This window comes from Naumovozyma dairenensis, chromosome 7 (genome assembly GCF_000227115.2).
Source record: "Naumovozyma dairenensis CBS 421 chromosome 7, complete genome".
Lineage (NCBI taxonomy): Eukaryota > Fungi > Ascomycota > Saccharomycetes > Saccharomycetales > Saccharomycetaceae > Naumovozyma > Naumovozyma dairenensis.
The window spans coordinates 1,475,638-1,495,715 of NC_016485.2; the positions used below are offsets into that span (position 1 = coordinate 1,475,638).

The 20,078-nt window shown below is 35.1% G+C and overlaps 8 protein-coding genes and 2 non-coding genes across 10 annotated transcripts; 5 read left to right on the plus strand and 5 right to left on the minus strand.

Moving 5' to 3' along the window:
• Nucleotides 1-122: 122 nt before the first annotated feature.
• Nucleotides 123-1,958, minus strand: MIP6 (Mip6p; the record flags this gene model as incomplete). Its single annotated transcript, XM_003980207.1, has 1 exon — nt 123-1,958. One exon carries the CDS (start codon nt 1,956-1,958, stop codon nt 123-125), a length of 1,836 nt encoding a protein of 611 aa, XP_003980256.1.
• A 445-nt stretch (nt 1,959-2,403) lies between these two features.
• NDAI0G05980 (arrestin C-terminal domain-containing protein) lies at nt 2,404-4,710 on the minus strand (the record flags this gene model as incomplete). The annotated part of the gene is made up of 1 exon (XM_003980208.1): nt 2,404-4,710. The coding sequence occupies one exon, from the start codon at nt 4,708-4,710 to the stop codon at nt 2,404-2,406; it is 2,307 nt and encodes a 768-aa protein (XP_003980257.1).
• Nucleotides 4,711-5,226: 516 nt separating this feature from the next.
• On the minus strand, nt 5,227-6,624 carry NDAI0G05990 (WD40 repeat domain-containing protein; the record flags this gene model as incomplete). Its single annotated transcript, XM_003980209.1, has 1 exon — nt 5,227-6,624. One exon carries the CDS (start codon nt 6,622-6,624, stop codon nt 5,227-5,229), a length of 1,398 nt encoding a protein of 465 aa, XP_003980258.1.
• Nucleotides 6,625-6,792: 168 nt separating this feature from the next.
• NDAI0Gtrna15S lies at nt 6,793-6,894 on the plus strand. Its single transcript is given in 2 exon segments — nt 6,793-6,830; nt 6,849-6,894. It is a non-coding gene; the product is annotated as a tRNA-Ser (tRNA).
• Nucleotides 6,895-7,254: 360 nt separating this feature from the next.
• Nucleotides 7,255-9,264, plus strand: LAG2 (Lag2p; the record flags this gene model as incomplete). The annotated part of the gene is made up of 1 exon (XM_003980210.1): nt 7,255-9,264. The coding sequence occupies one exon, from the start codon at nt 7,255-7,257 to the stop codon at nt 9,262-9,264; it is 2,010 nt and encodes a 669-aa protein (XP_003980259.1).
• Nucleotides 9,265-9,574: 310 nt separating this feature from the next.
• On the plus strand, nt 9,575-11,635 carry IFM1 (translation initiation factor 2; the record flags this gene model as incomplete). The annotated part of the gene is made up of 1 exon (XM_003980211.1): nt 9,575-11,635. One exon carries the CDS (start codon nt 9,575-9,577, stop codon nt 11,633-11,635), a length of 2,061 nt encoding a protein of 686 aa, XP_003980260.1.
• A 94-nt stretch (nt 11,636-11,729) lies between these two features.
• TSR4 (small subunit rRNA maturation protein TSR4) lies at nt 11,730-12,956 on the minus strand (the record flags this gene model as incomplete). The annotated part of the gene is made up of 1 exon (XM_003980212.1): nt 11,730-12,956. One exon carries the CDS (start codon nt 12,954-12,956, stop codon nt 11,730-11,732), a length of 1,227 nt encoding a protein of 408 aa, XP_003980261.1.
• A 195-nt stretch (nt 12,957-13,151) lies between these two features.
• On the plus strand, nt 13,152-13,221 carry NDAI0Gtrna12G. Its single transcript has one exon. It is a non-coding gene; the product is annotated as a tRNA-Gly (tRNA).
• Nucleotides 13,222-13,946: 725 nt separating this feature from the next.
• On the minus strand, nt 13,947-15,746 carry TAT2 (aromatic amino acid transmembrane transporter TAT2; the record flags this gene model as incomplete). The annotated part of the gene is made up of 1 exon (XM_003980213.1): nt 13,947-15,746. The coding sequence occupies one exon, from the start codon at nt 15,744-15,746 to the stop codon at nt 13,947-13,949; it is 1,800 nt and encodes a 599-aa protein (XP_003980262.1).
• An 873-nt stretch (nt 15,747-16,619) lies between these two features.
• On the plus strand, nt 16,620-17,351 carry NDAI0G06040 (C2HC-type zinc finger protein; the record flags this gene model as incomplete). The annotated part of the gene is made up of 1 exon (XM_003980214.1): nt 16,620-17,351. The coding sequence occupies one exon, from the start codon at nt 16,620-16,622 to the stop codon at nt 17,349-17,351; it is 732 nt and encodes a 243-aa protein (XP_003980263.1).
• Between the last annotated feature and the right edge of the window lie 2,727 nt (nt 17,352-20,078).

The window sequence follows — 20,078 nt, forward strand, 5'->3', positions numbered from 1 at the left end:
TGGTGTTTTTATTGATAAACTTTTTTAAATAAATAAAAGAAAACTGTAACTATAGAGCAGTAAATATTTCAAGTAGTCTATCTAGCTATATAACTGTAAAGAGGAAAAATTTTATAATTTCTTCAGCACTTCTTAAAACCGAGTTGCTCGGCTGCCTGCTCGATTTGCTTTTGAAGAATAGTTTCATAATTAACGTTGGTATTAATTGCAAGTAGAAAATTAGATAAATGTCTTAAATCACTATACCAAAATACTGTAATAATGTATTCTGATATGCAACGTAGATTTTCTTCTCCAACATTACATTTACCGTTAAGAAATTTCAAACCTCTTTTAACTTGACCCATTAAAGACTCTAAAACTTGATTCTTATGACTCTTTTCATTTTTTGACATTTGTTCAGCAGAAGTCACACTCCTTTTTAAGTTATCTTGCTTTTGCTTAGTAGTTTTAGGATTGAATTTCGGACTTGTTAACCAACATTGACTCTTATAATATTTTTCAGGAATTTTTAGTCTTTCAACTGGATTATCATTTTGCCAACTTACTTGAACTGAACATCCACCAATTAATCTTTTATCCATGAAATTGAATAATTTATTTGCATCCACTTCAGTTTTGCAAGTAACAAAACCAGTATTAGTTAGAATATCGGGGGAAATAGGATCTACAGAAATTTTCTGGACTCTAATTCTCTCTTGAAGACATATTCTTTCAATAAATCTTTCATTACAAATAGGGCTTAAATTTTTTAAATAAACTGTCTTTTTATCATGTATTTTAAAATTCGTCTTTTTAGATTTGGCTTTTGTAACAGAAATGGCACGATCTTTGAAATAAGTTTGATCTAATTTCTGTATTGCCAACTCAGTGTCTGAACTTTTCTTATATGTAACAAACGCCCATAAGGAATTATATTTTAAAACCTGGCTGGCAAATACAGATTTAACAGGACCAATTTTACTAAAGAAATCTAAAATTTCATCATCGTTGGTTGTCATTGGCAAATTTTTTATAAAAACTGCATTTGGGTGAGGTACAATACATTTAGGTTCTTGTTTGAATTTAAGAAATTCTCCACCAGCTTCTAATTCATCCTCGATTATGAGTTGGGAATCAAGATAGGATTTTCTTTTATCAAAATCAGGGAAAGTTCTAATTTCTTTATCAAAATGGATACCACATATGATTTTATTACCAAAAAAGACTTTATTATTATAATCTTTTATAGCTTGTAAAGCAGCCTTATCATTTTCAAAGTAAACAAATCCAATATTCTTTCTGCTGTCTAATTTACATGATAATATTTCACCATATTTCTTGAAAGTGTCATAAAATTTTCTTGTTGTTAATTGTTTATTTTCTAATGGTAAGTTCGAGAAAAAAACATTTGTACCAATATTCTTACGATATAAAGTATTCCTCATAGATGGCATAATCTTTATCTCATTACCAAATAAATTTGTATAGTTATAATCATCAATCAATTTCGTAGCTTCAACGGAATTAGAAAAGTTTAAGTAACCATAACCAAGTGATTCATTTGTTACAGAGTCACGACATATTTTTATTGAAGCTAAAGTTTTGTAATCTTCAAAAGCTTCAAATAACGTCTCTTCTGTAACATCTTTAGATAGCCCACCGATATATAACGGCGTTGTTTTTGGCTTAATATTCTCAGCTAGTTTTTTAGTAGTAGCAAATTTTTGTTTTTCATCTTTCGTATCGTATGAGTTATGTAAAGGTAATTTCCCATCTTTCTTAACAAATGCAATCTCTTCAAGCTTAGTAGGAATGGATGCCTCCTTCAATTTTTTCTCGGTCTTCTGTCTTGGTTTAGCTATTAATACGTCAGGACAGGTTTTATTCTCCTTTCCAACAAGATATGGTATTTCTTTGTTATTTAAAGAAATCTCACCTAAGATTTTCGGTTTTTTTGTGTTGGAACTGTACTTCATTTCAAAATCTTTCTGTATTTAATATTTTTGGTAGAAGTTTCTTTGTTTTGATTATATGCTATCTTCCTTATTTTTAAAAATCAATGATTAGGGAATATCTATCGTTGTTTTGTTTTAAATGTATTTATATAAAATCTAAATTGAAGATCTATTTTTTTAGTTGTTCTGTCATTGATATTTCTAACCTTTATATGTTGTTTTTTTCGAGACGCTATTAGGATTTGTGGCACAAAAGGATGACGCATAACTTGCGCCTTAAAAAATATATATAGATGCTAATAATGACTTAAATTGGCAACCGCTAGGAGTTGTCATAAAGATAAAGACAAGTGTTTCCTCTGTTGATGCATTGACTACATGTAAGATATGATGAGCTAAATGCTATGATGCCTTTTATGTAGGTAAATATAACTGTAGGTTGTAATCTGTAAATCTACATAGTTTATTAATTTTTATCTTTTCTTGAAAATAAGTCAATGAAACTCGCAAAGGAGTTTGACCTTTGAGATGCTGATAAATTTCTTGTTGATGAGGAATTCCGTTGCATCTGTTGAATGCTTGTGGAAGAGGAATTACGATTAGAAACCGGTGTCATATTAAGTGAAAACTGTTGACTTACAGTTCTATTTTTGATTGATGATAATGAAGAATTTGAAATTTGTCTCGTATGCCTATATATATCTGTATTTGCCTTTGATAACGCTCTCAATGAATTCGAGGATCCGTTCAAACTTCTATTTGACAACGATCTAGGTCGATTTGAAGTCTCTGGAACAGCTAACAAGGAGGAATTAGATCTATAGTGAGTATTTGCTGGTCTTTTTATTGACTTGCCAGAATTCTTCGTCTTACTTGGTGGATATGTCGGTGGTAAATCATCTTCCGGTATATCACTTTTCATCGCCTTATGATATGAGGGTACCCTGCTCAACGACACCAATTCCCAATCATTTGCCAACGAGGATGAGGAGGCTTGTCTGCTAAATGAACTTGTTCTGGATTGCTGAGAAAACCCCGGGGTCAACGTAGGACTTCGTATAATGAAAGCTTCCGGTGTTGCAAATCTTGGAGAACTGAAACTTGACGGGCTTCTGCTGCTACTTAGTAGTTGCGGTTGTGGTTGTAAAATGTTGATGCTTGGCATATTATATTCTCCTAATAGTTGTTGGTTTTGGGGATTATTATTTGACATATCGTTGTTGTTTTGGTTCAATGGTACCTGCGTATTAAGCCTTCCGCTTTCCATGGGAGTTACTGTTCCACAAGTCGAAGGATTATCGGTATTTGGAACTTCACCCCACAATTTGTCGAATATATGGTTCCCGTAATTTGGTGGTGCCATCAATCCATTTGCAGCATCAAAGGCGGACATTGGCGTTGAAGTTGTCGAGCGACCGTTGATGTTGGTTCTCACATCGTTATTAGGAGCTGATACATTAACTTCAGACGATACTCTGGAAAAAATCACATCTTCTTCTTCATCAGCAGGATTATTTAAATCGGGAGAACTTGAATTATTCAAAGAAGAATATGGACTCCTTGCAATGAATGGACCTATTTCTTTATCCAATGTTTCAGGCGATTTAACTTTCAATGAAACGAATGGTGATATGAATAATTTTATGGGTAATGAAGCCCGAAGCTCAGAAACATGACCATCTGGATTAGTCAAAGAAAGAACGCATCGTAGTTTATGACGAACTTTAATATTTGATAATATATTACAATCTTGGGTACATTTCGTTAAGGAGGTGGGGACTTGTAACGTAGTTGAAATATCCCATCGATCTTGATATGCAGTGTCATTATCATCCTGTTTTTCATCTGATACGCCATGTTGCTTCATATAAGATTCATGCATTAGAGGATCTTTTAATTTTAATTTAGAAACTACCCGTTCTTGTGGAATAACTCCCCCGTAAGCTCCACAATACTGAGAATTTTCCACCAGGTAAATTTTAACAGATCCTAGTTTTAATCCCTTCAAAAGTGGTATTAACATGATATTTATAGGCGTGGAAGATCCAATAGCAATTGCCTTTGTCGGAATAGAGATGGAATAGTCGACTTTGCCAGGCCATGAATTATCAACAGATATGGTTTCTGAGATCTCTAAAGAATCAGGAGACATAGTCCTTACAATTCTTAAATGTTTTTTACAGATTAAATCGGCTGATCTGGGGCGTTCAATAACTGCTTCTAATTTATAAGTAACTGATGCATTATCCAAACCTTCTACACTCTCCGTAGTTGACCCCGGTAAGATTGCACTAAATGGGATCTCATAATTGCCTGTCATTAGCGTACGAGAAGAATTACTAGTAATACTCGTACTACTACTCAATGAACTTAAAGATGCTGACGATTGAGCTCTTTTACGCATTCCAGCAATGTTTCCCGAAGATCTACTTGCAATTGATCTTCTACCATTTAATGTAGTGGTACAGTACTCATGGATATCAAATTGGTCCCAGGAATATTGATAGAATCGTTTTTCCCATCCATTGTATTTCACTGGTGTACCCTTGGCAGAACTCAATGGAATATTTAGTCTTAATCTACCATATAGTTTTAACTTTAAATTTTTGATATGTAATGGTTCCAATACAGATATAACTATGGAACCAGAGAGAAGGATTGACGGTGCTTCTGCAGGTGTACCTTTTATAATAAGTACATCGTTAACGGCGTTTTTAATTCTGATATCGAAAAGCGATGGATCTTTTGAAAATTTGCTCGCAGATGAAAGCATTGGGCTTTTTCTTTTTGTGAATTCTCGAGGATATAGTTTAGGAATGGATTTCTATGAATGAGTGGAGCTGTTCCATGAAAATCCAGATGCTGTACTGTTTAGTTACTCGGGTTTTCTTTCCTTTCTCCTGCTTTCAAATTTTTCAACCAGAAGAGAAATGCCTGAAGCTGCTGTATGGATAATATTTCAAAGCAATTTAGATATTTTAATTAAAGAAGAAGACTGACGGATTCAATTATTTTATCTATTCGAGCATCTACTTACTTTTAATATCGACTTGACAGTACAGGTTGTGTATGAGTCGTCCACTGTTTTCTATTGGAAAAATAATCCTTTAATACTAACCTTAATATACGTAAGTAGACTTTCGGTAGTTTTTCCGAGCTATATAATTTGAATAATAGGCATCCCGCGGATGGGTTCTTCCGAGAGGCTGTCACTAAATGAAACTGGAGTATTCCGCAGAAAATATATAATGGCTTATGATAATAAATGCAGAATTTTATTTAAATATACCTATACAGAGAGTTCATACTGCGAATACAAAACGCAATCCCCACCTCTATTCGGATCAAATATATATCTCGAGAAGTAGCCTCGACAATCAGCTATAAGTACTGAAGCTAATGTAACAGACTCTGTCAATTGAGGATTACCTTCCTTATTGTTTCCCAACAACTTGAGGTACTCAGTTGAGTTCATTTCTATATTGGGCCCATTAGAAACAGCGCTTATTGGATAATTTTCTTCTCGAGGAGGAAGTTTGAAGCTTGCAAAATGTCTAGTTGATTCGATCACGAATTGCGATGGTAAAACGGGATCCAACGTTTCAACAGCCATTCGCGATAAGTGTTGCGAAGTATTCCTTAATATCCTGGCAATGGTATTTCTTGATGTGTCTACATATGGGATCGTAATTTCTTCTTTATCAACTTGGTCTTGTAAATTAGGGTCTCGCAAATCTTGTATCTTAAAGATGTGAACTGTTCCATTTAGACAGCTTATTGACAGGTAACTATTATCTCCACTAAAACACATGGATATTATTCGAGTAGTATATGTACCTCTTCTAAATTGGCGTAATTTCTTCCCATTTTTGGTGTCAAATATCCGTATTATAGTTCCAGTAATTGAAGCAGTTGCAATCATAATTCCATCTGAACTAAATACCAGACAAGAAATTTCAGATTCATGTGCTTCTATTACACTTCGAGGTTGTAAATTATCCAGATCATAAATGACTATATCACCTTTCACCTCTCGAGCATTTTGATTTTTTTTGTTGCTCTTGGTTGTGGAATTTTGAATGCCATCTTTTCCCGAGACAATGTTGATACTGTCAGATATGATGACATCATCTTTAACTATCCTTGAATTCAGCAGTATGTTAATCGATGAAGGGAACGCCATAAGGTTCCGCTGAGGATCAGATGATACAGCAAGAACAGATCTAAAATTTGAATCCATTTCAATAAGGTGGATCAATTTCAAAGTTTTTATATCATAAACATATATTTGATGACTCAATAAAACCACCAATCTCGATCTATTCAATTTAGCACCTTTAACAGGAGTTGGGAACGTTATCTGGCAAATAATTGTTTGTTTCTTTGTATTGACAATTTTCAATTTCCGAGGTGAGTATTCAGGTTGATCACCATTACCTACAAGGACCACTAAAGAGGTTGAAAATAACATTTCCACAATACTATAACCTCCATTTCTGTTGACTTGTTTATTCCCTGCATGTCCTACATCTTTGATGCCTCCTGTATCTTCAGAGTAAAACTCTCCAAAGGGTTCACAGTTGTAGATTTTAAATCCTTTGGATGTACCCATGGAAACACAAGTCCCAGTTTGGTTAAAATTGAGACAATTAATTATATCATGACTACTGCTACTTGGGTCATCCATTTGCCATTTATCTTGTAGCCAGCATCCTTAGATATACACTCTATGAAGCTGACCTTAGTCTAAGATAAATGACTGTTGAGATGTTTTGTCTTTAATAAGTGAGAAATTTCAAGATATATTGAACTTAGTAACAAGATTCTTTATTACCACTTTTTTTCCAAAAATCTAGTCCCAGTGGCCGAGTGGTTAAGGCGATGCCCTGCTATTTCTCAGTAAACAGCAATTAGGCATTGGGTTTTACCTGCGCAGGTTCGAATCCTGTCTGTGACGCTTTTTTTAACTACTGTCAAGGCCTTTTTATAATATATTCTTAATCCAAATGAAATTCCTTTACTCAAACCTAACGTTGCTATTGAGTACAACGTAATATTTGTATATGTATATGTATATATTGTTCTAATTGTGGCAATGTTCTTCCTCTGTAATGTGTCTCTAGATTATTTCGAGGCTTTTTAATAATGAATCCCCGTGCTTCAAAGGTTTTGACCATTCGGCCTGTACATATGCTATACATGCGTAGGGTACGCTAGATAGACACTTTAACAGTACCACGTCTCCTCACTTTAATTGGAATTAGATCCATTTTAGATTACTACTGCCGCCTTATTGCTACTGAGAAAGTTTTGATAAATGCCCTCTATCGAAGTTTCGAAATTGATTGAGGAGTTCCAAGGGACAAGGGACAATGATATCAAATATATGGTCCTTAGACAATTAAATGATACTCCATTATCAACCTCTAACGATGACTCATCATCAGTAGTTCATGAAATCCTACTTCCTATACTATTGAATGAACCTGATATGGAATTAGTTAATTTAGTATCGTTTCAGACATTCGGTAATGTTGCTGTTCAATTCATTGCTCATCCAAGGTTTTTGAACGACATCGTTTTAAATAGCCTTCTATCACCTCAACAACAGAGGGGTAGGGATATTATCGTGGTACAAACTTTAAAAAACATTTTGAAAAAACTGGCTGATACAAAGAAAATGATGAATGATACACATATCTTACAAGCTGGGAACTTAATTGGTCCCTTTGCCGAATTAATAAGGAAGTCTACCGATAACGGAACGAATAATATTTTATTAGCCCGAGAAACTACTAATTTGATGTTGATCCTTTTCCATAATTGGTGTGAGCAACCTGTACCTAGGGAAGCTGCCAATTTACTTTTCGATTCTCTATTCAAAAGCGTAGCTCCTGAAAATAGCAATGTCAGTTCTCCATTGGATAACGTAACTAAATCACTAATCCACCATTTAGTCAAATGTTCAGATGTGGCGAGCATACAATATTTCCTACAATGCAATAATGAAGAGATTGTTTTTGAAATGTGCGCAGAATGGCCTAGACTTGGACGGTTCGTTGAAGATATACTAACAGAGGTACTCCTGCCATTGCTTGTAGGCACAAGAATTCGGAACCTTGAAAGTACTGATAAAGACGAACTGATCAGAAGCTTAGAGGCGCTGCACAGACTACTTCCATTTTACTCATACCCTACTATGTCCACTGGAAAAGTAGTTGTTCCCGATGAACTTAAACATAAATTAAGTAAAGAGGTTTTTGAATTATGTACATTACTGGCTGACCGTTTGGAACAGAATCATATTAAACAAGATTCTGCTAAAACAAATATAGGTGACCAACCCGAACAAGCAATAGCCCAAGAAGATCCTGAACAAGTAGCATATTTAGAAGAATTGGATGCTGATGATGAAGCAGATATTGAATTTGACAATTCTGATGAAGAAACTGACTCTTATCAAAATATTAACAACTACCGTCCTCGTGCAGCCGAAGATCAAAGTATTTTCAAACTATGTTTCATAAGTCTATTGGCATTGAAGATCGATAAAGGTACATACACTAGAGAAGAATTCAAATTAAGACGTATACTCACAATTTACAATCAGCTTTTTGATATAGAAGAACCTATTGATGTGTTTGAAGAGAAAGAGATTGTTGATAAATATACTAGCCCTTTCCATTCCATTGATTTACAGATGATTTATCAGCATGTATCTAACAATAATAAGCTGGGCGAAAGCTATATTAAAAATTTACTTTCAACTTTAAAAACTATACTGACGAATGATACCCCGGATGCTTCCCAACTGCAATTAGCGTTAGAAATTGTCGATCAATTGGTCAAACCTGATAGAATTGACGAACTTATCAATAAAAACTACGCATCCGATAACCTAAATGTTACGGTGACTTGGTTAATCCCCCATTTAAAACCAAATAAACTTTACATCAGAACTTTAAAAGTAGGAAACTTTAAACAAAAGATTGACGAAGGCACTACCTTAAGAACGACTATATATACAATATTATCTCAATGTTATGATCATCTAGACTATAATACGCAGTGTTGTCTCATACAAAATATCATCAAATATGGGTTCAAAGAACAAGACAGTTCGATCCAAAAGTTTTCCATAAATATTTTCACGAAGATTTTGCAATTTGTAACAGATCCTCTAATGGCATTAGATCTCGAATGGGCAAAATCTGAAATATATCATCCAATTCTTAAGAGATTCGATGATCTCAGCATCTTTATTCATATGCCAATATTCAAAATCCTACATCGAGAAGTGCAGTTAAATCAAGCACAACTTGAGTGAGAGCACTAGATAAACTTCTCTTCACTACCTGATTTTATATAAAAGATATATACTTCAAACGTTAAACCTTAAAATATCCATAACTACATCTATCTATACCTTCGATTCAAAGCAAGGCATGTTCTTTAACGCTAATATCGATGTTATATTCCCATATAGTAGCGTTAACCGCGCTCTAGATCGACCATACGTACATTAAGGAATATCAGAACTAACGTACATTGCTGAAGACAAGAACCATTCCAATCGTTTCGCCCAAGTTCGAGTGAAATTGGAAGAATTTAAGTATAATAAGGAACCTAAGAAAGGAATGCACCATACACTATTTAAATGCAGCCCTATTATATTTCAAGGTAACGGGGTAGTTGTTCGAAATTTGCTCGCATTAAATAAGGGTTCATTAGCATCATGTTGGGCATTAGAACGAGAACACTGGAGACATTATGCTAAAGGATATCCCAAGAATAAACTGTCAAGGTATATGAAAAATAACAAACCTAAAGAGCTGGATTTTACCATTCCTAATTATATATCGGTAAGTAAACTAGCTAACCTATTAAATTGTAGGATTGAAACTCTAATGAAAGATTTAAGGAAATTAGGATTCTCAAATACAACACACAACTATATCCTTTCCAAAGAATATGTCGAATTAATCTTACAAGAGTATAATTATAATCTGCCGGCATCTTCTCTAACGCTAACCTCAGCAAATGCTTACGATGAATTGAAATCGCCCATTGATCCTAAACTTTTGAAGAAAAGGCCACCGATCGTAACCATAATGGGTCATGTTGATCATGGAAAAACTACAATCATTGATTACCTACGGAAATCTTCTGTTGTAGCACAAGAACACGGTGGGATAACTCAACATATTGGTGCCTTCAAAATAACGACACCTATCACAAAGAAAAACATTACTTTTCTAGATACTCCAGGGCATGCAGCTTTTCTAAAAATGAGAGAAAGGGGTGCTAACATTACTGATATTATTGTACTTGTTATCTCCATTGAGGATTCCATTATGCCACAAACGTTGGAGGCTATCAAACATATCAAGAAATCAGGTAATGAACTAGTTGTCGCTATTACTAAAATTGACATGATCAGTAGGAAACAAGATCGCGAAAAGGCATTAGATAAAGTTATGAATGACCTTATTAATAATGATATCAGCATCGAAAAAATTGGGGGCGATGTCCAGGTGGTACCAATAAGCGCAAAGACTGGAGAAAATATGGATCTGTTAGAGGAATCTATCGTTTTACTAAGTGATATGATGGACCTCCGTTCTGAAAACTCACCGAGGACTACGGTAGAGGGTTGGGTTATAGAAAGTAAGGTTAAGAAAACAGTGGGGAATGTCGCCACTGTGCTAATAAAGAAAGGAACTTTACGAAATGGTACTATCCTTTTATCTGGGGATACATATTGTAAAGTGAGAAGTATGACGGACGAGTTTGGAAAGCAAGCTTCTAAGGCAGAGCCATCTCAAGTAGTTGAAATACTCGGATGGAAATCATTAGTGAATGCTGGGGATGAAGTGTTACAAGCAAAGACAGAAGCAATAGCAAAGAAATTAATAGCCAAGAGAGCTGCATTACTAGAAGTAGAAAAGGAGGCAACATTTGTTGACAAACTTAATGAAAAGACCGCATTTGAGCTAAAAAAGGGTAAAGATGCTGAACAAGTTAAGGAAGATGATGACAATGATGAAGAAAATATAGTAGAAAAAGGACCAAAGCAAATTAATTTCATAGTGAAATCTGATGTCTCTGGGTCTGCAGAAGCTATCCAGGAATCAATAGCTTCATTAGGTAATGATGAAGTCAAATGTACAGTAATATCTTCGACTGTAGGTCTTCCGACAGAAGGTGACTATAAAATGGCTCAAATAACGAACAGTCAGATTTTTTGTTTTAATCTAGGAAATCTTCCGAATGACATAATAAACAACAAATATCATATACCAATCAAGCAGTTTAATGTTATTTATAAATTGATTGAAGAAGTAATAAAGACATTGACAGACAATTTGAAACCAATTTTCGAAAAGAAATTTATTGGAACTGTAGATATCCGTGAAATTTTTGAATTCACTGTAAAGAAAAAAATTATTAAAATTGCTGGTTGTAAAGTACGTAGTGGAGTCATTAATAAAAATTCATTAGTACAGATCGTTCGAGGTCCTGGAAAAGAGGTAATATATGATGGCAAAATCGCATCGTTGAAACATGGTAAAGATGACATAACGGAGGCAACCAAGGGTCATGAATGTGGGATTACATTTGATAACAGATTTGAGGATTATAAAGCGGATGATTCAATCCTAATTTATGAAAACATTAAAATTCAAAGGTATCTTTGAGTTTATATTTATTAGATATTAATTCTTGTATATACACAATAATATAAATAATACCCAAAACCAAAGTATCGGTAATACAAATATATTCTATCTATTAAGTTCTTGATTCCCATTGAACCTTCACACATTCTTCAACGTATCCTACATTATGTTCATCGAATTTTGGTATATAATTTTCGACATCTGTAAATATAAGGACAGTACCCCATTCCATTCCCTCGTCTAACGATACATTTTCTTCTAAATCTAAAATCATCTTAGGCATCAGTTGCATTTCAAATATTCTTCGACTGGATGGATTATAACCGGGAGCAGGAACGGTTTTCTCTAGATCAATCTTTGATTCAGCATAAAACAATGGTTTCCCACCAATATCGTATCTTAAAACTTGCAATGGATTGTAACCAACAACCTCTTGGAATTTTTGGAAAATATCATCATCAAGGAATTTAGATAATTTTTCTGTGCGAGGATCTAATTTTACAGGATTCTTTTCCAAAAGTTCTTCATTGTCACCAGTCAAGTCTAGTGCATCTTTATCAATTTTAACATTCTTTGGAATTTTCAAATGGTCGGGTTTTTTATTTTTAAATGATTCTTCTTCAACATATAACAAATATTGTTTGAACGTTTTCTCAGAATCGAATTGTTTATCGCTTTGAGAATCGTGGTATTTCCTAGCAGTTTTAGCCGAAACTTCTGAATCCTTTTCCTGAAGAGTCTTTTCAGGCTTCTTCGTCCCAATAGACGCTCCAAAAGGGTTAGATGATGTATTATTTTGGAAAGGATTAGCACCAAATGGATTACTATCTACTTGCTTAGACATATCAAATGGATTGGTTTGAAAGTCCTTCCCTAGAGACACAGAGTTCATCTTCTCAGCAATGGCTGCTGTAGCATTAGATTTGTTCTTCTTGACCCCTCTAATACAGCGAACAGAATTTCCTCTTCTTTGGCACGAAGTACACATGAAGACATACAAAATTCTATCGTCATTTGTGTTAATATAATTCATATTATTGATGCCCACTTCTTTTTGTAATAATCTTAGTTGCTCATAATCGAGAGGTGAAAAGGCTTGTAGCAAAAGTCTCATGTTATCGGGTTTTTTACAGGAGCCACATTTCAGAAGATCATCAGATGGGACTGAATCCGGATGTAGCCAAATTGGGGACCCACCAATGAAGGTATCTTCAATTGTGAGTTCGTCATTTTCTTTGACGGAGGTATCGATAAACGCTAGATAGACATCGCCTGGTCTTGAAACGTAAGCTTCTTCTTCTTCAATGTCAGAAGATGGAATTTCCTCTGGTTTGGGCATTTTTTAGTCTTGATTACTTGATTGTCTGGTTATTATCGTGATTATACCTCTTACAGAAGCAATCGATGAGCTCATCTTCAATACGGTACGTTTTCTATTCCACATCACGAAGATTTTTCATAATTTTGAATTGATCATATGCATTTTCTAAGATGATGAGGATTATTGAAAGAAAAGCTAAAAACATAAAAAAGAGCGAAGGTGGTTTAGTGGTAAAATCCAACGTTGCCATCGTTGGGCCCCGGGTTCGATTCCCGGCTTTCGCATTTTTTGGTTTTTTTAGAATATCTGTAATATAATAGGAATTATATCATGACACAAAGTGTTCTAAGTTGAGAGTATATTTATTACTTGATTTTTTTTTTAAACATATTGAAAAGAAGACGAACTTTTAGACGATATCTAAAAGTTCTGCTTGCTATATATCCATGAGTTATTCATTTCCATTGCTCTCGACCGCCTCTTCCGTCACGTCCCCTGCAATAGCAACCCGTAGGAAAACTTTTCATCTATTTTCTTTTCTTATCTTTCTTCTAATGTCTCTCATGCCCTATCCACTCATGTAATACAGTGCCTCTGTCGTCCATTCATCCGCAAAACCCAACATTCCCTCTTGTGTGTCATTTTCTTATTTTCGAACATAAAAGTATATCACAATGTCCAGTTTTTATCTTCAAGATTAATATCCCATTTATACCAAAAATTTTATTATTGAGACCACCCTCATGTTTTTAATGGAATAGAAAAAATGGATATCTTTTCCACAATATATTGTGTGTTGTTTTTGACTTACTTATTATGGACGAGAGAAAATATATAATCTCTCGTATTTGATGCGCAGACGGCGTTATAATAAAGTAAAAAAAGTATAGCATAATCTTGAAGTAAAAGAATTTATTGAGCAGAATATTAAATATTATACAAATGTAATACCAATGTTTAGACAATGTAATATAGGCTATGTACACAGTATTGTGGATGATGAATTTTTCAACACCAAAAATGGTACCATCTGACATACCATGGAGATGCTTGTAAATGACGATTTCTTTCTGCAATCTCCTGCTTTAAAACATCGATATCAATATTCTTACGATCCGTTTCCAGATCTATCTTATCCAAATCCATTATTGCCCACCATTTCCCTGTCTTATACCTGTAAAAAACCTTATGACAAACGAATAAAAATGCCATGATTAAAGCACATAAATAACTTTGAAAGAAAGTTTTAGCTCTTTCACTGCTATCTTTCCAACCTCCGATAGGCCACAAGGCACAATAAAATTGAGCAATTAAAATTAGTGAATTAATTAGAGCTGAATAAGCAGACCCCCACATACCAACTGCACTTACAAACTCCAACTCATCCAATGATTTGCCTTGTGCCTTCATAGCTAATCTGAATCTAATATGTGATATATTAATACTTAACCAAACAATACATGTAGCTAACCCAGCAATGGCCATTAACCAATCGAATACTTCACCCATGGAACTTGATTTAACTAAAAATGCTAACAACCCGAATAAGGAATTAGTCAAGATACCTGTTAAAGGTCTACCGGCACGATCAATGTAACCAAAGAATTTTGGAATTAAACCTTGATGGGCCATTGAACATAATGTTCTTGAAGAAGCGAAAATGCATGAGTTACCGACACTCATAATACTAATTAAAATAACTGCATTAACAATAGATGGTAATGCTTTAATGTGATGTAATTTGATTGCAATGACGAAGGGTGAGTTATTGACTGAAGAGCCACCTAATAAATTTGGATTTGTATATGGAACTAAAAATCCAATTAGTGTCAGAGATATTAAGAAAAAGAATAAGATTCTCCAAAAAGTTTGTTTAATTGCACTTGGTAATTCTCTTGGATTTGTTTCCCCACTTGCTAAACATACCATCTCTGTACCACCAAGGGAATATGATGCCACGACTAACACTGATAGTACACCTGGGAATCCATGAGACAAACAACCTGGATCATGCCAATATCTTGCACCAACGAAATCATGATCAGGCCCACCACCACAAATTAATACGATACACAATATAATGAACCCAATAATAGTGATAACTTTAATTGATGAAAATAAAAACTCAGCTTCTCCGAACCCTCTTGCACCAAACAAATTAATACTGACGATAACACAATAGAAGATAGCGACCCACACAACGGGATCTATCGATTGATTCCAATACTGTATCGTCATAGCAGAAGCGATAATTTCCAAAGGCAAAACAAAGAACCATTGAATGACATAAATAGTAGAAATGACAAAACTAATACTGGGATCCAAGAACCGCGTACTATAATTAGCGAAAGCTCCAACTACTGGAAATCGTACTGTAATTTCACCCAGACCATGGATTGTCCCGACAATTTGAGTCCCTGCGATGGACCAACCTATAATTAATGCAAGGGGACCACCACTGGCTAATGCTTGACCTGACCCTATGAAAAGACCTGTCCCTATACTACCACCGATGGCAATCATGATCAAATGACGAGCTTTTAATGTTCTTTTCAAGTTATGTGTGTGGAATGAACCATCTAATGGAGGTTTAAAGGAATCTATACACCTTTGGAAAATATTCCTTGGAGGTTGGTATGATGAATGACCTTCAGCTATGTCATCATCGTCTTTCGATTGTTTTGTGAATGTACGGAACGAACTTGATTTGTAGGAATCTAATGCTTTCGGTTCAAAGGTTGTGAATTCGTAAATTTCTGAATTCTGTTTGTTCTCTCCTTCATTTGATAGAGAGTTTTCTAACGCCATTGCTATTGAAAAAGGCAGATGGAAGATGATGTTCTTTCTCTCCTTTTTTTAGTGCTTGAGAGGTACCAATGCAGGTAATAACTGATTCTCGATGTAGATAAACTGGTGTTTATTGATTAAGAATATAAGATTCTATCTATGGACTATGTATGCAGCTGAAAGGTGAACCCTCTTCAGTAATAGATGCAATTCAGCATTAATGTTACCAATATTTTTCTTCAAAGTGTGGTAAAATGCAGCGAATACGATTTTATTGAAGAGTCAATCAACTTCATAAATTTTTCAAATAAAGAAATGCCGTGCGGTGTCACACTGTAAGCGTTGTCACGACTTTTTGGTGGTGGGGAGGGAGGGAAGGAGACGACACAATTTTGGTTTCAAACAGCCTGACAAGCAACTTGAAGAAAGAGAGAACATGCTGTGGCAAGCCCTCCGATTCATCTTATTATTCTGAAAGTCACATCAGGTAAGAACAAATAGTAAAAAGAAACTTGTACATTTCTGCTCTGAATATTGCGAAACTAGATTTCGAAGTGCTGCTATATACCAGTTCTTAAACTACGAACATATATTTAGTTCGATGAATAAGATAATTATTAATTATATTAATATGTATTTTATATATTAATTAAATATATTTCTTAACTAGATAACAGAAGACCTATCTAATCTTTTGAACTGAAGTCACTAATTGAGGTAGTGTTCGACGTGAGGTCCCGTATGACTTATTTTTATAACAGTGTCTTCCAGTTTTTCTACTATTGGAGTTTCGATATTCGTTACCTTATGACCTGAACAAGCCCTATTAGAACTTACATTACAATGAATTAAAATATCGAATCTACTTCTCAAAACAATGAGAAACAAAGCAACATGGTCAACTTTTTAAAGATCGTTAAAACATTCAAAGGTGAACCAGACGAATATTTCACTTGGAAAGCTGCTATTGGAGGGAATAACGAATTGTTTGAAGTAGCAGACAGACAATTTATGGCTGGTCTTTACAATTATTTCGAAGGCAATGCAGCTAACTGGTTGAAGAACACAACCTTCAATTCGTATGAAGAATTCTGGATTACGTTAGACACCAAATACCAATCTGAAAAAAACAATGAGATCGCTACTAATTTCCGTTTATTGATGTCGCCACCAAAGAACATTAGAACATACAGAGAATATGTTAATCACTTCGAAAATAGATCAGCATTCCTCCCAGCCGATTTCAAGGGCTCATCATGGAAATTAGCTTGCTTCTTATTCCCGTTACAATTAGGATTACAAGATGCAATTCGATCTCAGGACCCTCAAAATGTCCAAGAAGCCATCGTCATCGGAGAAAATAGATCCATTATGTTCAAGGACTCTATTTTAGACCCAAGATTCTGTGGCCTAGTTAGTGATGTCCATGGGGATAATACCAAAGGCAATCACCAGTTCAATCAATCAGCAATCGTTTGCTTCAATTGTGGTCGTTCAGGACATAAATCTAACGAATGCCGTAACTCACACGGTAGACAACCTGGAAGACATCGCTATAATCAAAAATCTTTTAGGAAGTCCGGATCCAACACTATCCCTATTAGTGACTTGAGTTCAAAAAATTAAGTAGGTCACCTGTAGTATATATTAATAAATTACACGTTTTACCAGAAGGTGACCATTCTTCTCCTTCATCTATAGAAAACATTACACTCATTAATGAACTGCAAAATTCCATCATGTCCCATGAACATCAAGCACTCATCAACGAACTACCACACGTGACTACTAAACTCGCAAACAAATAGAAAATACAAGCCCTACTAGACACAGGTGCAAGCTCCAATATCATCGACCCTACATGGGCAAACAGACTCAATCTAACTACTAGGAAACTTACAAAACCAATACATTGTAAAACTGGAGATGGCACTATGTCAGAAATTACCCATGCTTGCAAAGTTAAATTTATTATTGATGGTGAACCTTTCACCCTTTCGGCTCTTATCGCACCATTTACACTAACATCCGCTATTATTTTAGGAATGCCATTCATCAACAACCACCGCAACATATTACGCTCAGCATTAAAGACAATGGTACAACCATCAAAATTAGTACCATGGAGAACTATTAGGAAGGATATAACAACTAGGAATAATGAAGTGCATTTTTATGTTGAATATCCACCAGCGATTCAGGTACAGAACCACCATCAGAAATTACAGAAGAGTTCGGAGATATCTTAGTCGAAAAGATTCCAGCTCACGACGAACATACTAAAACCATTCATCATCAAATCACACTTAAAGAAGGCGCTACCCCAGTATTTCAAAGTGCATACAGGATGGGTGAAGAAGAACGTAAAGGCTTAGAAGACGAATTAAAACGATTGATGAACGATAATAGGATTAGCCCCACGGACTCACCTTTTATGTGGCCTAGCATGTAAAAGGGCGGAGAAAATAGACCTTATGTCGATGGTAGGAGACTAAATGAAATTACTGTGAAAGCTAAGTATCCTATACCATTAATTGACGATTTGTTTGACCAACTTAGAGGTGCCACCATTTTCAGTAAATTAGATTTAGTTAGTGGTTACCATCAAGTACCCATTGCTGAAGAAGACCGTTACAAGACCGCTTTTATTACACAAAGAGGACAATATCAATGGAACGTCATGCCCTTCAGTTTACCGAATGCCCCCGCTACATTCCAGAGATTAATGAATCATGTGCTAAGAGATCATATCGGAGAGTTCTGTATTGTATACCTAGATGACATCTTAATTTATTCAAAGACTAACGAAGAACACATTAAACATATTAGAAAAATCATCGAAGCTTCAAGAGCACATCACCAATTCGCAAAAAATTCAAAATGTTCGTTTTTCTTATATCAAATTGGATTTTAAATCATGTTATCAATGCAACAGGTATTCATTCAAATCCAGAAAAGATAGAATGTATCAAAAATTGGGCAGCTCTAAAAAATAATAAAAGTTGTGAAAGATTCTTGATTTGATCGGATATTATTGGCGTTTCATTAAGGACTTTTCTACCAATGCTAAACCATTGAGAGAATAGGCAAACGAGAAACGCAAAAGTTAGGACCATTTTAGAGAAAAGTTGAGAATTCATATATCGACATCATACAATTGAGTATCCAGTGGTCAAACTGAACGAACAAACGACACCTTGGGAAAGGGCATATCATGGTATACAAAGCAACACGCCACTGATTCGACAATGTATTGTTTTGCCTACTTTTGCTTGCAACAGTACCTACGAGAGTAGGAATAAAGCTGCTACATTTTTCGCTACTTACGGTTTCCACCCGAGGTTGCCTGGTCTTACCAACCCCTTAATCGATCATTCGCAGAACAATGAGGAACAACAAACTCCTGGTACTTTACAATCTAACTTAGACTATCATCTCCGAGCGGTATAAAATATTATGGTATCGATACAAGTAACATTGTTGATGCTCAAGATCGTCAATCTATCCACTTTAATAAACGTCATCGTGTTACTAACCCCGAGGTTGGCCACTCAGTACTGGTTCATAAGGTCGCTTACAACAATAAACCTTTTACCAAACTCAATCATTTGTGGTATGGTCCCTTTAAAATTATAGAAAAGATGGGTGACCAAACCTACAGACTCAATTCCCAACTTGGTAATCGTCGTACAAACACTTTTCATGTTCGAAGACTCAAGTTATATCACCAACGCCAGCACAATTCCAATAATGTCCCACCTACTGAGTATAAAAACAAGTTACACCTAATTGAGCGTGTTGTTCGTACATTCCGCAATAGTACGTGTGAAGTCCAATGGTCAAATGCCGAAACATGGGATACTAGCATCCTTCCACTCCACATCATTTTCAACTCTGAATACCGTCATCTACTCGATCCATATTATGATCCATCCACGTAAGAAATTACCGTCACATCAGCTTAAGTAGGGACAGGCTCTGATAAAACGGCGGAGAGTGTAAGATATCCGATTCATATCAATGATTAACGAAGCACCACAACTCTACACTTTTGACGTGTAGGATCTTCATAAACGCTCACGAGGAGCCTTAAACAAAAGCGTAGTCTTATTAGTATTATAATGTAATAACGATTCGTCTTCTTTAAGTATGGTGAATGGTGGTTACATAAATACCATAAAGGGGTATAACTCATATGTCTTCTCCTTTCTTTAATGAAAACGTTTTCATTTGTGAATATTATACTTTAAATATATCCCTTCGTACGGTCAATCGCGTCGCACGAGATAAAGGGTGATAACTATAAAATGAAGTTTCGTATTGGTGTTTTAAGCATATTGTATGGCAACCGAC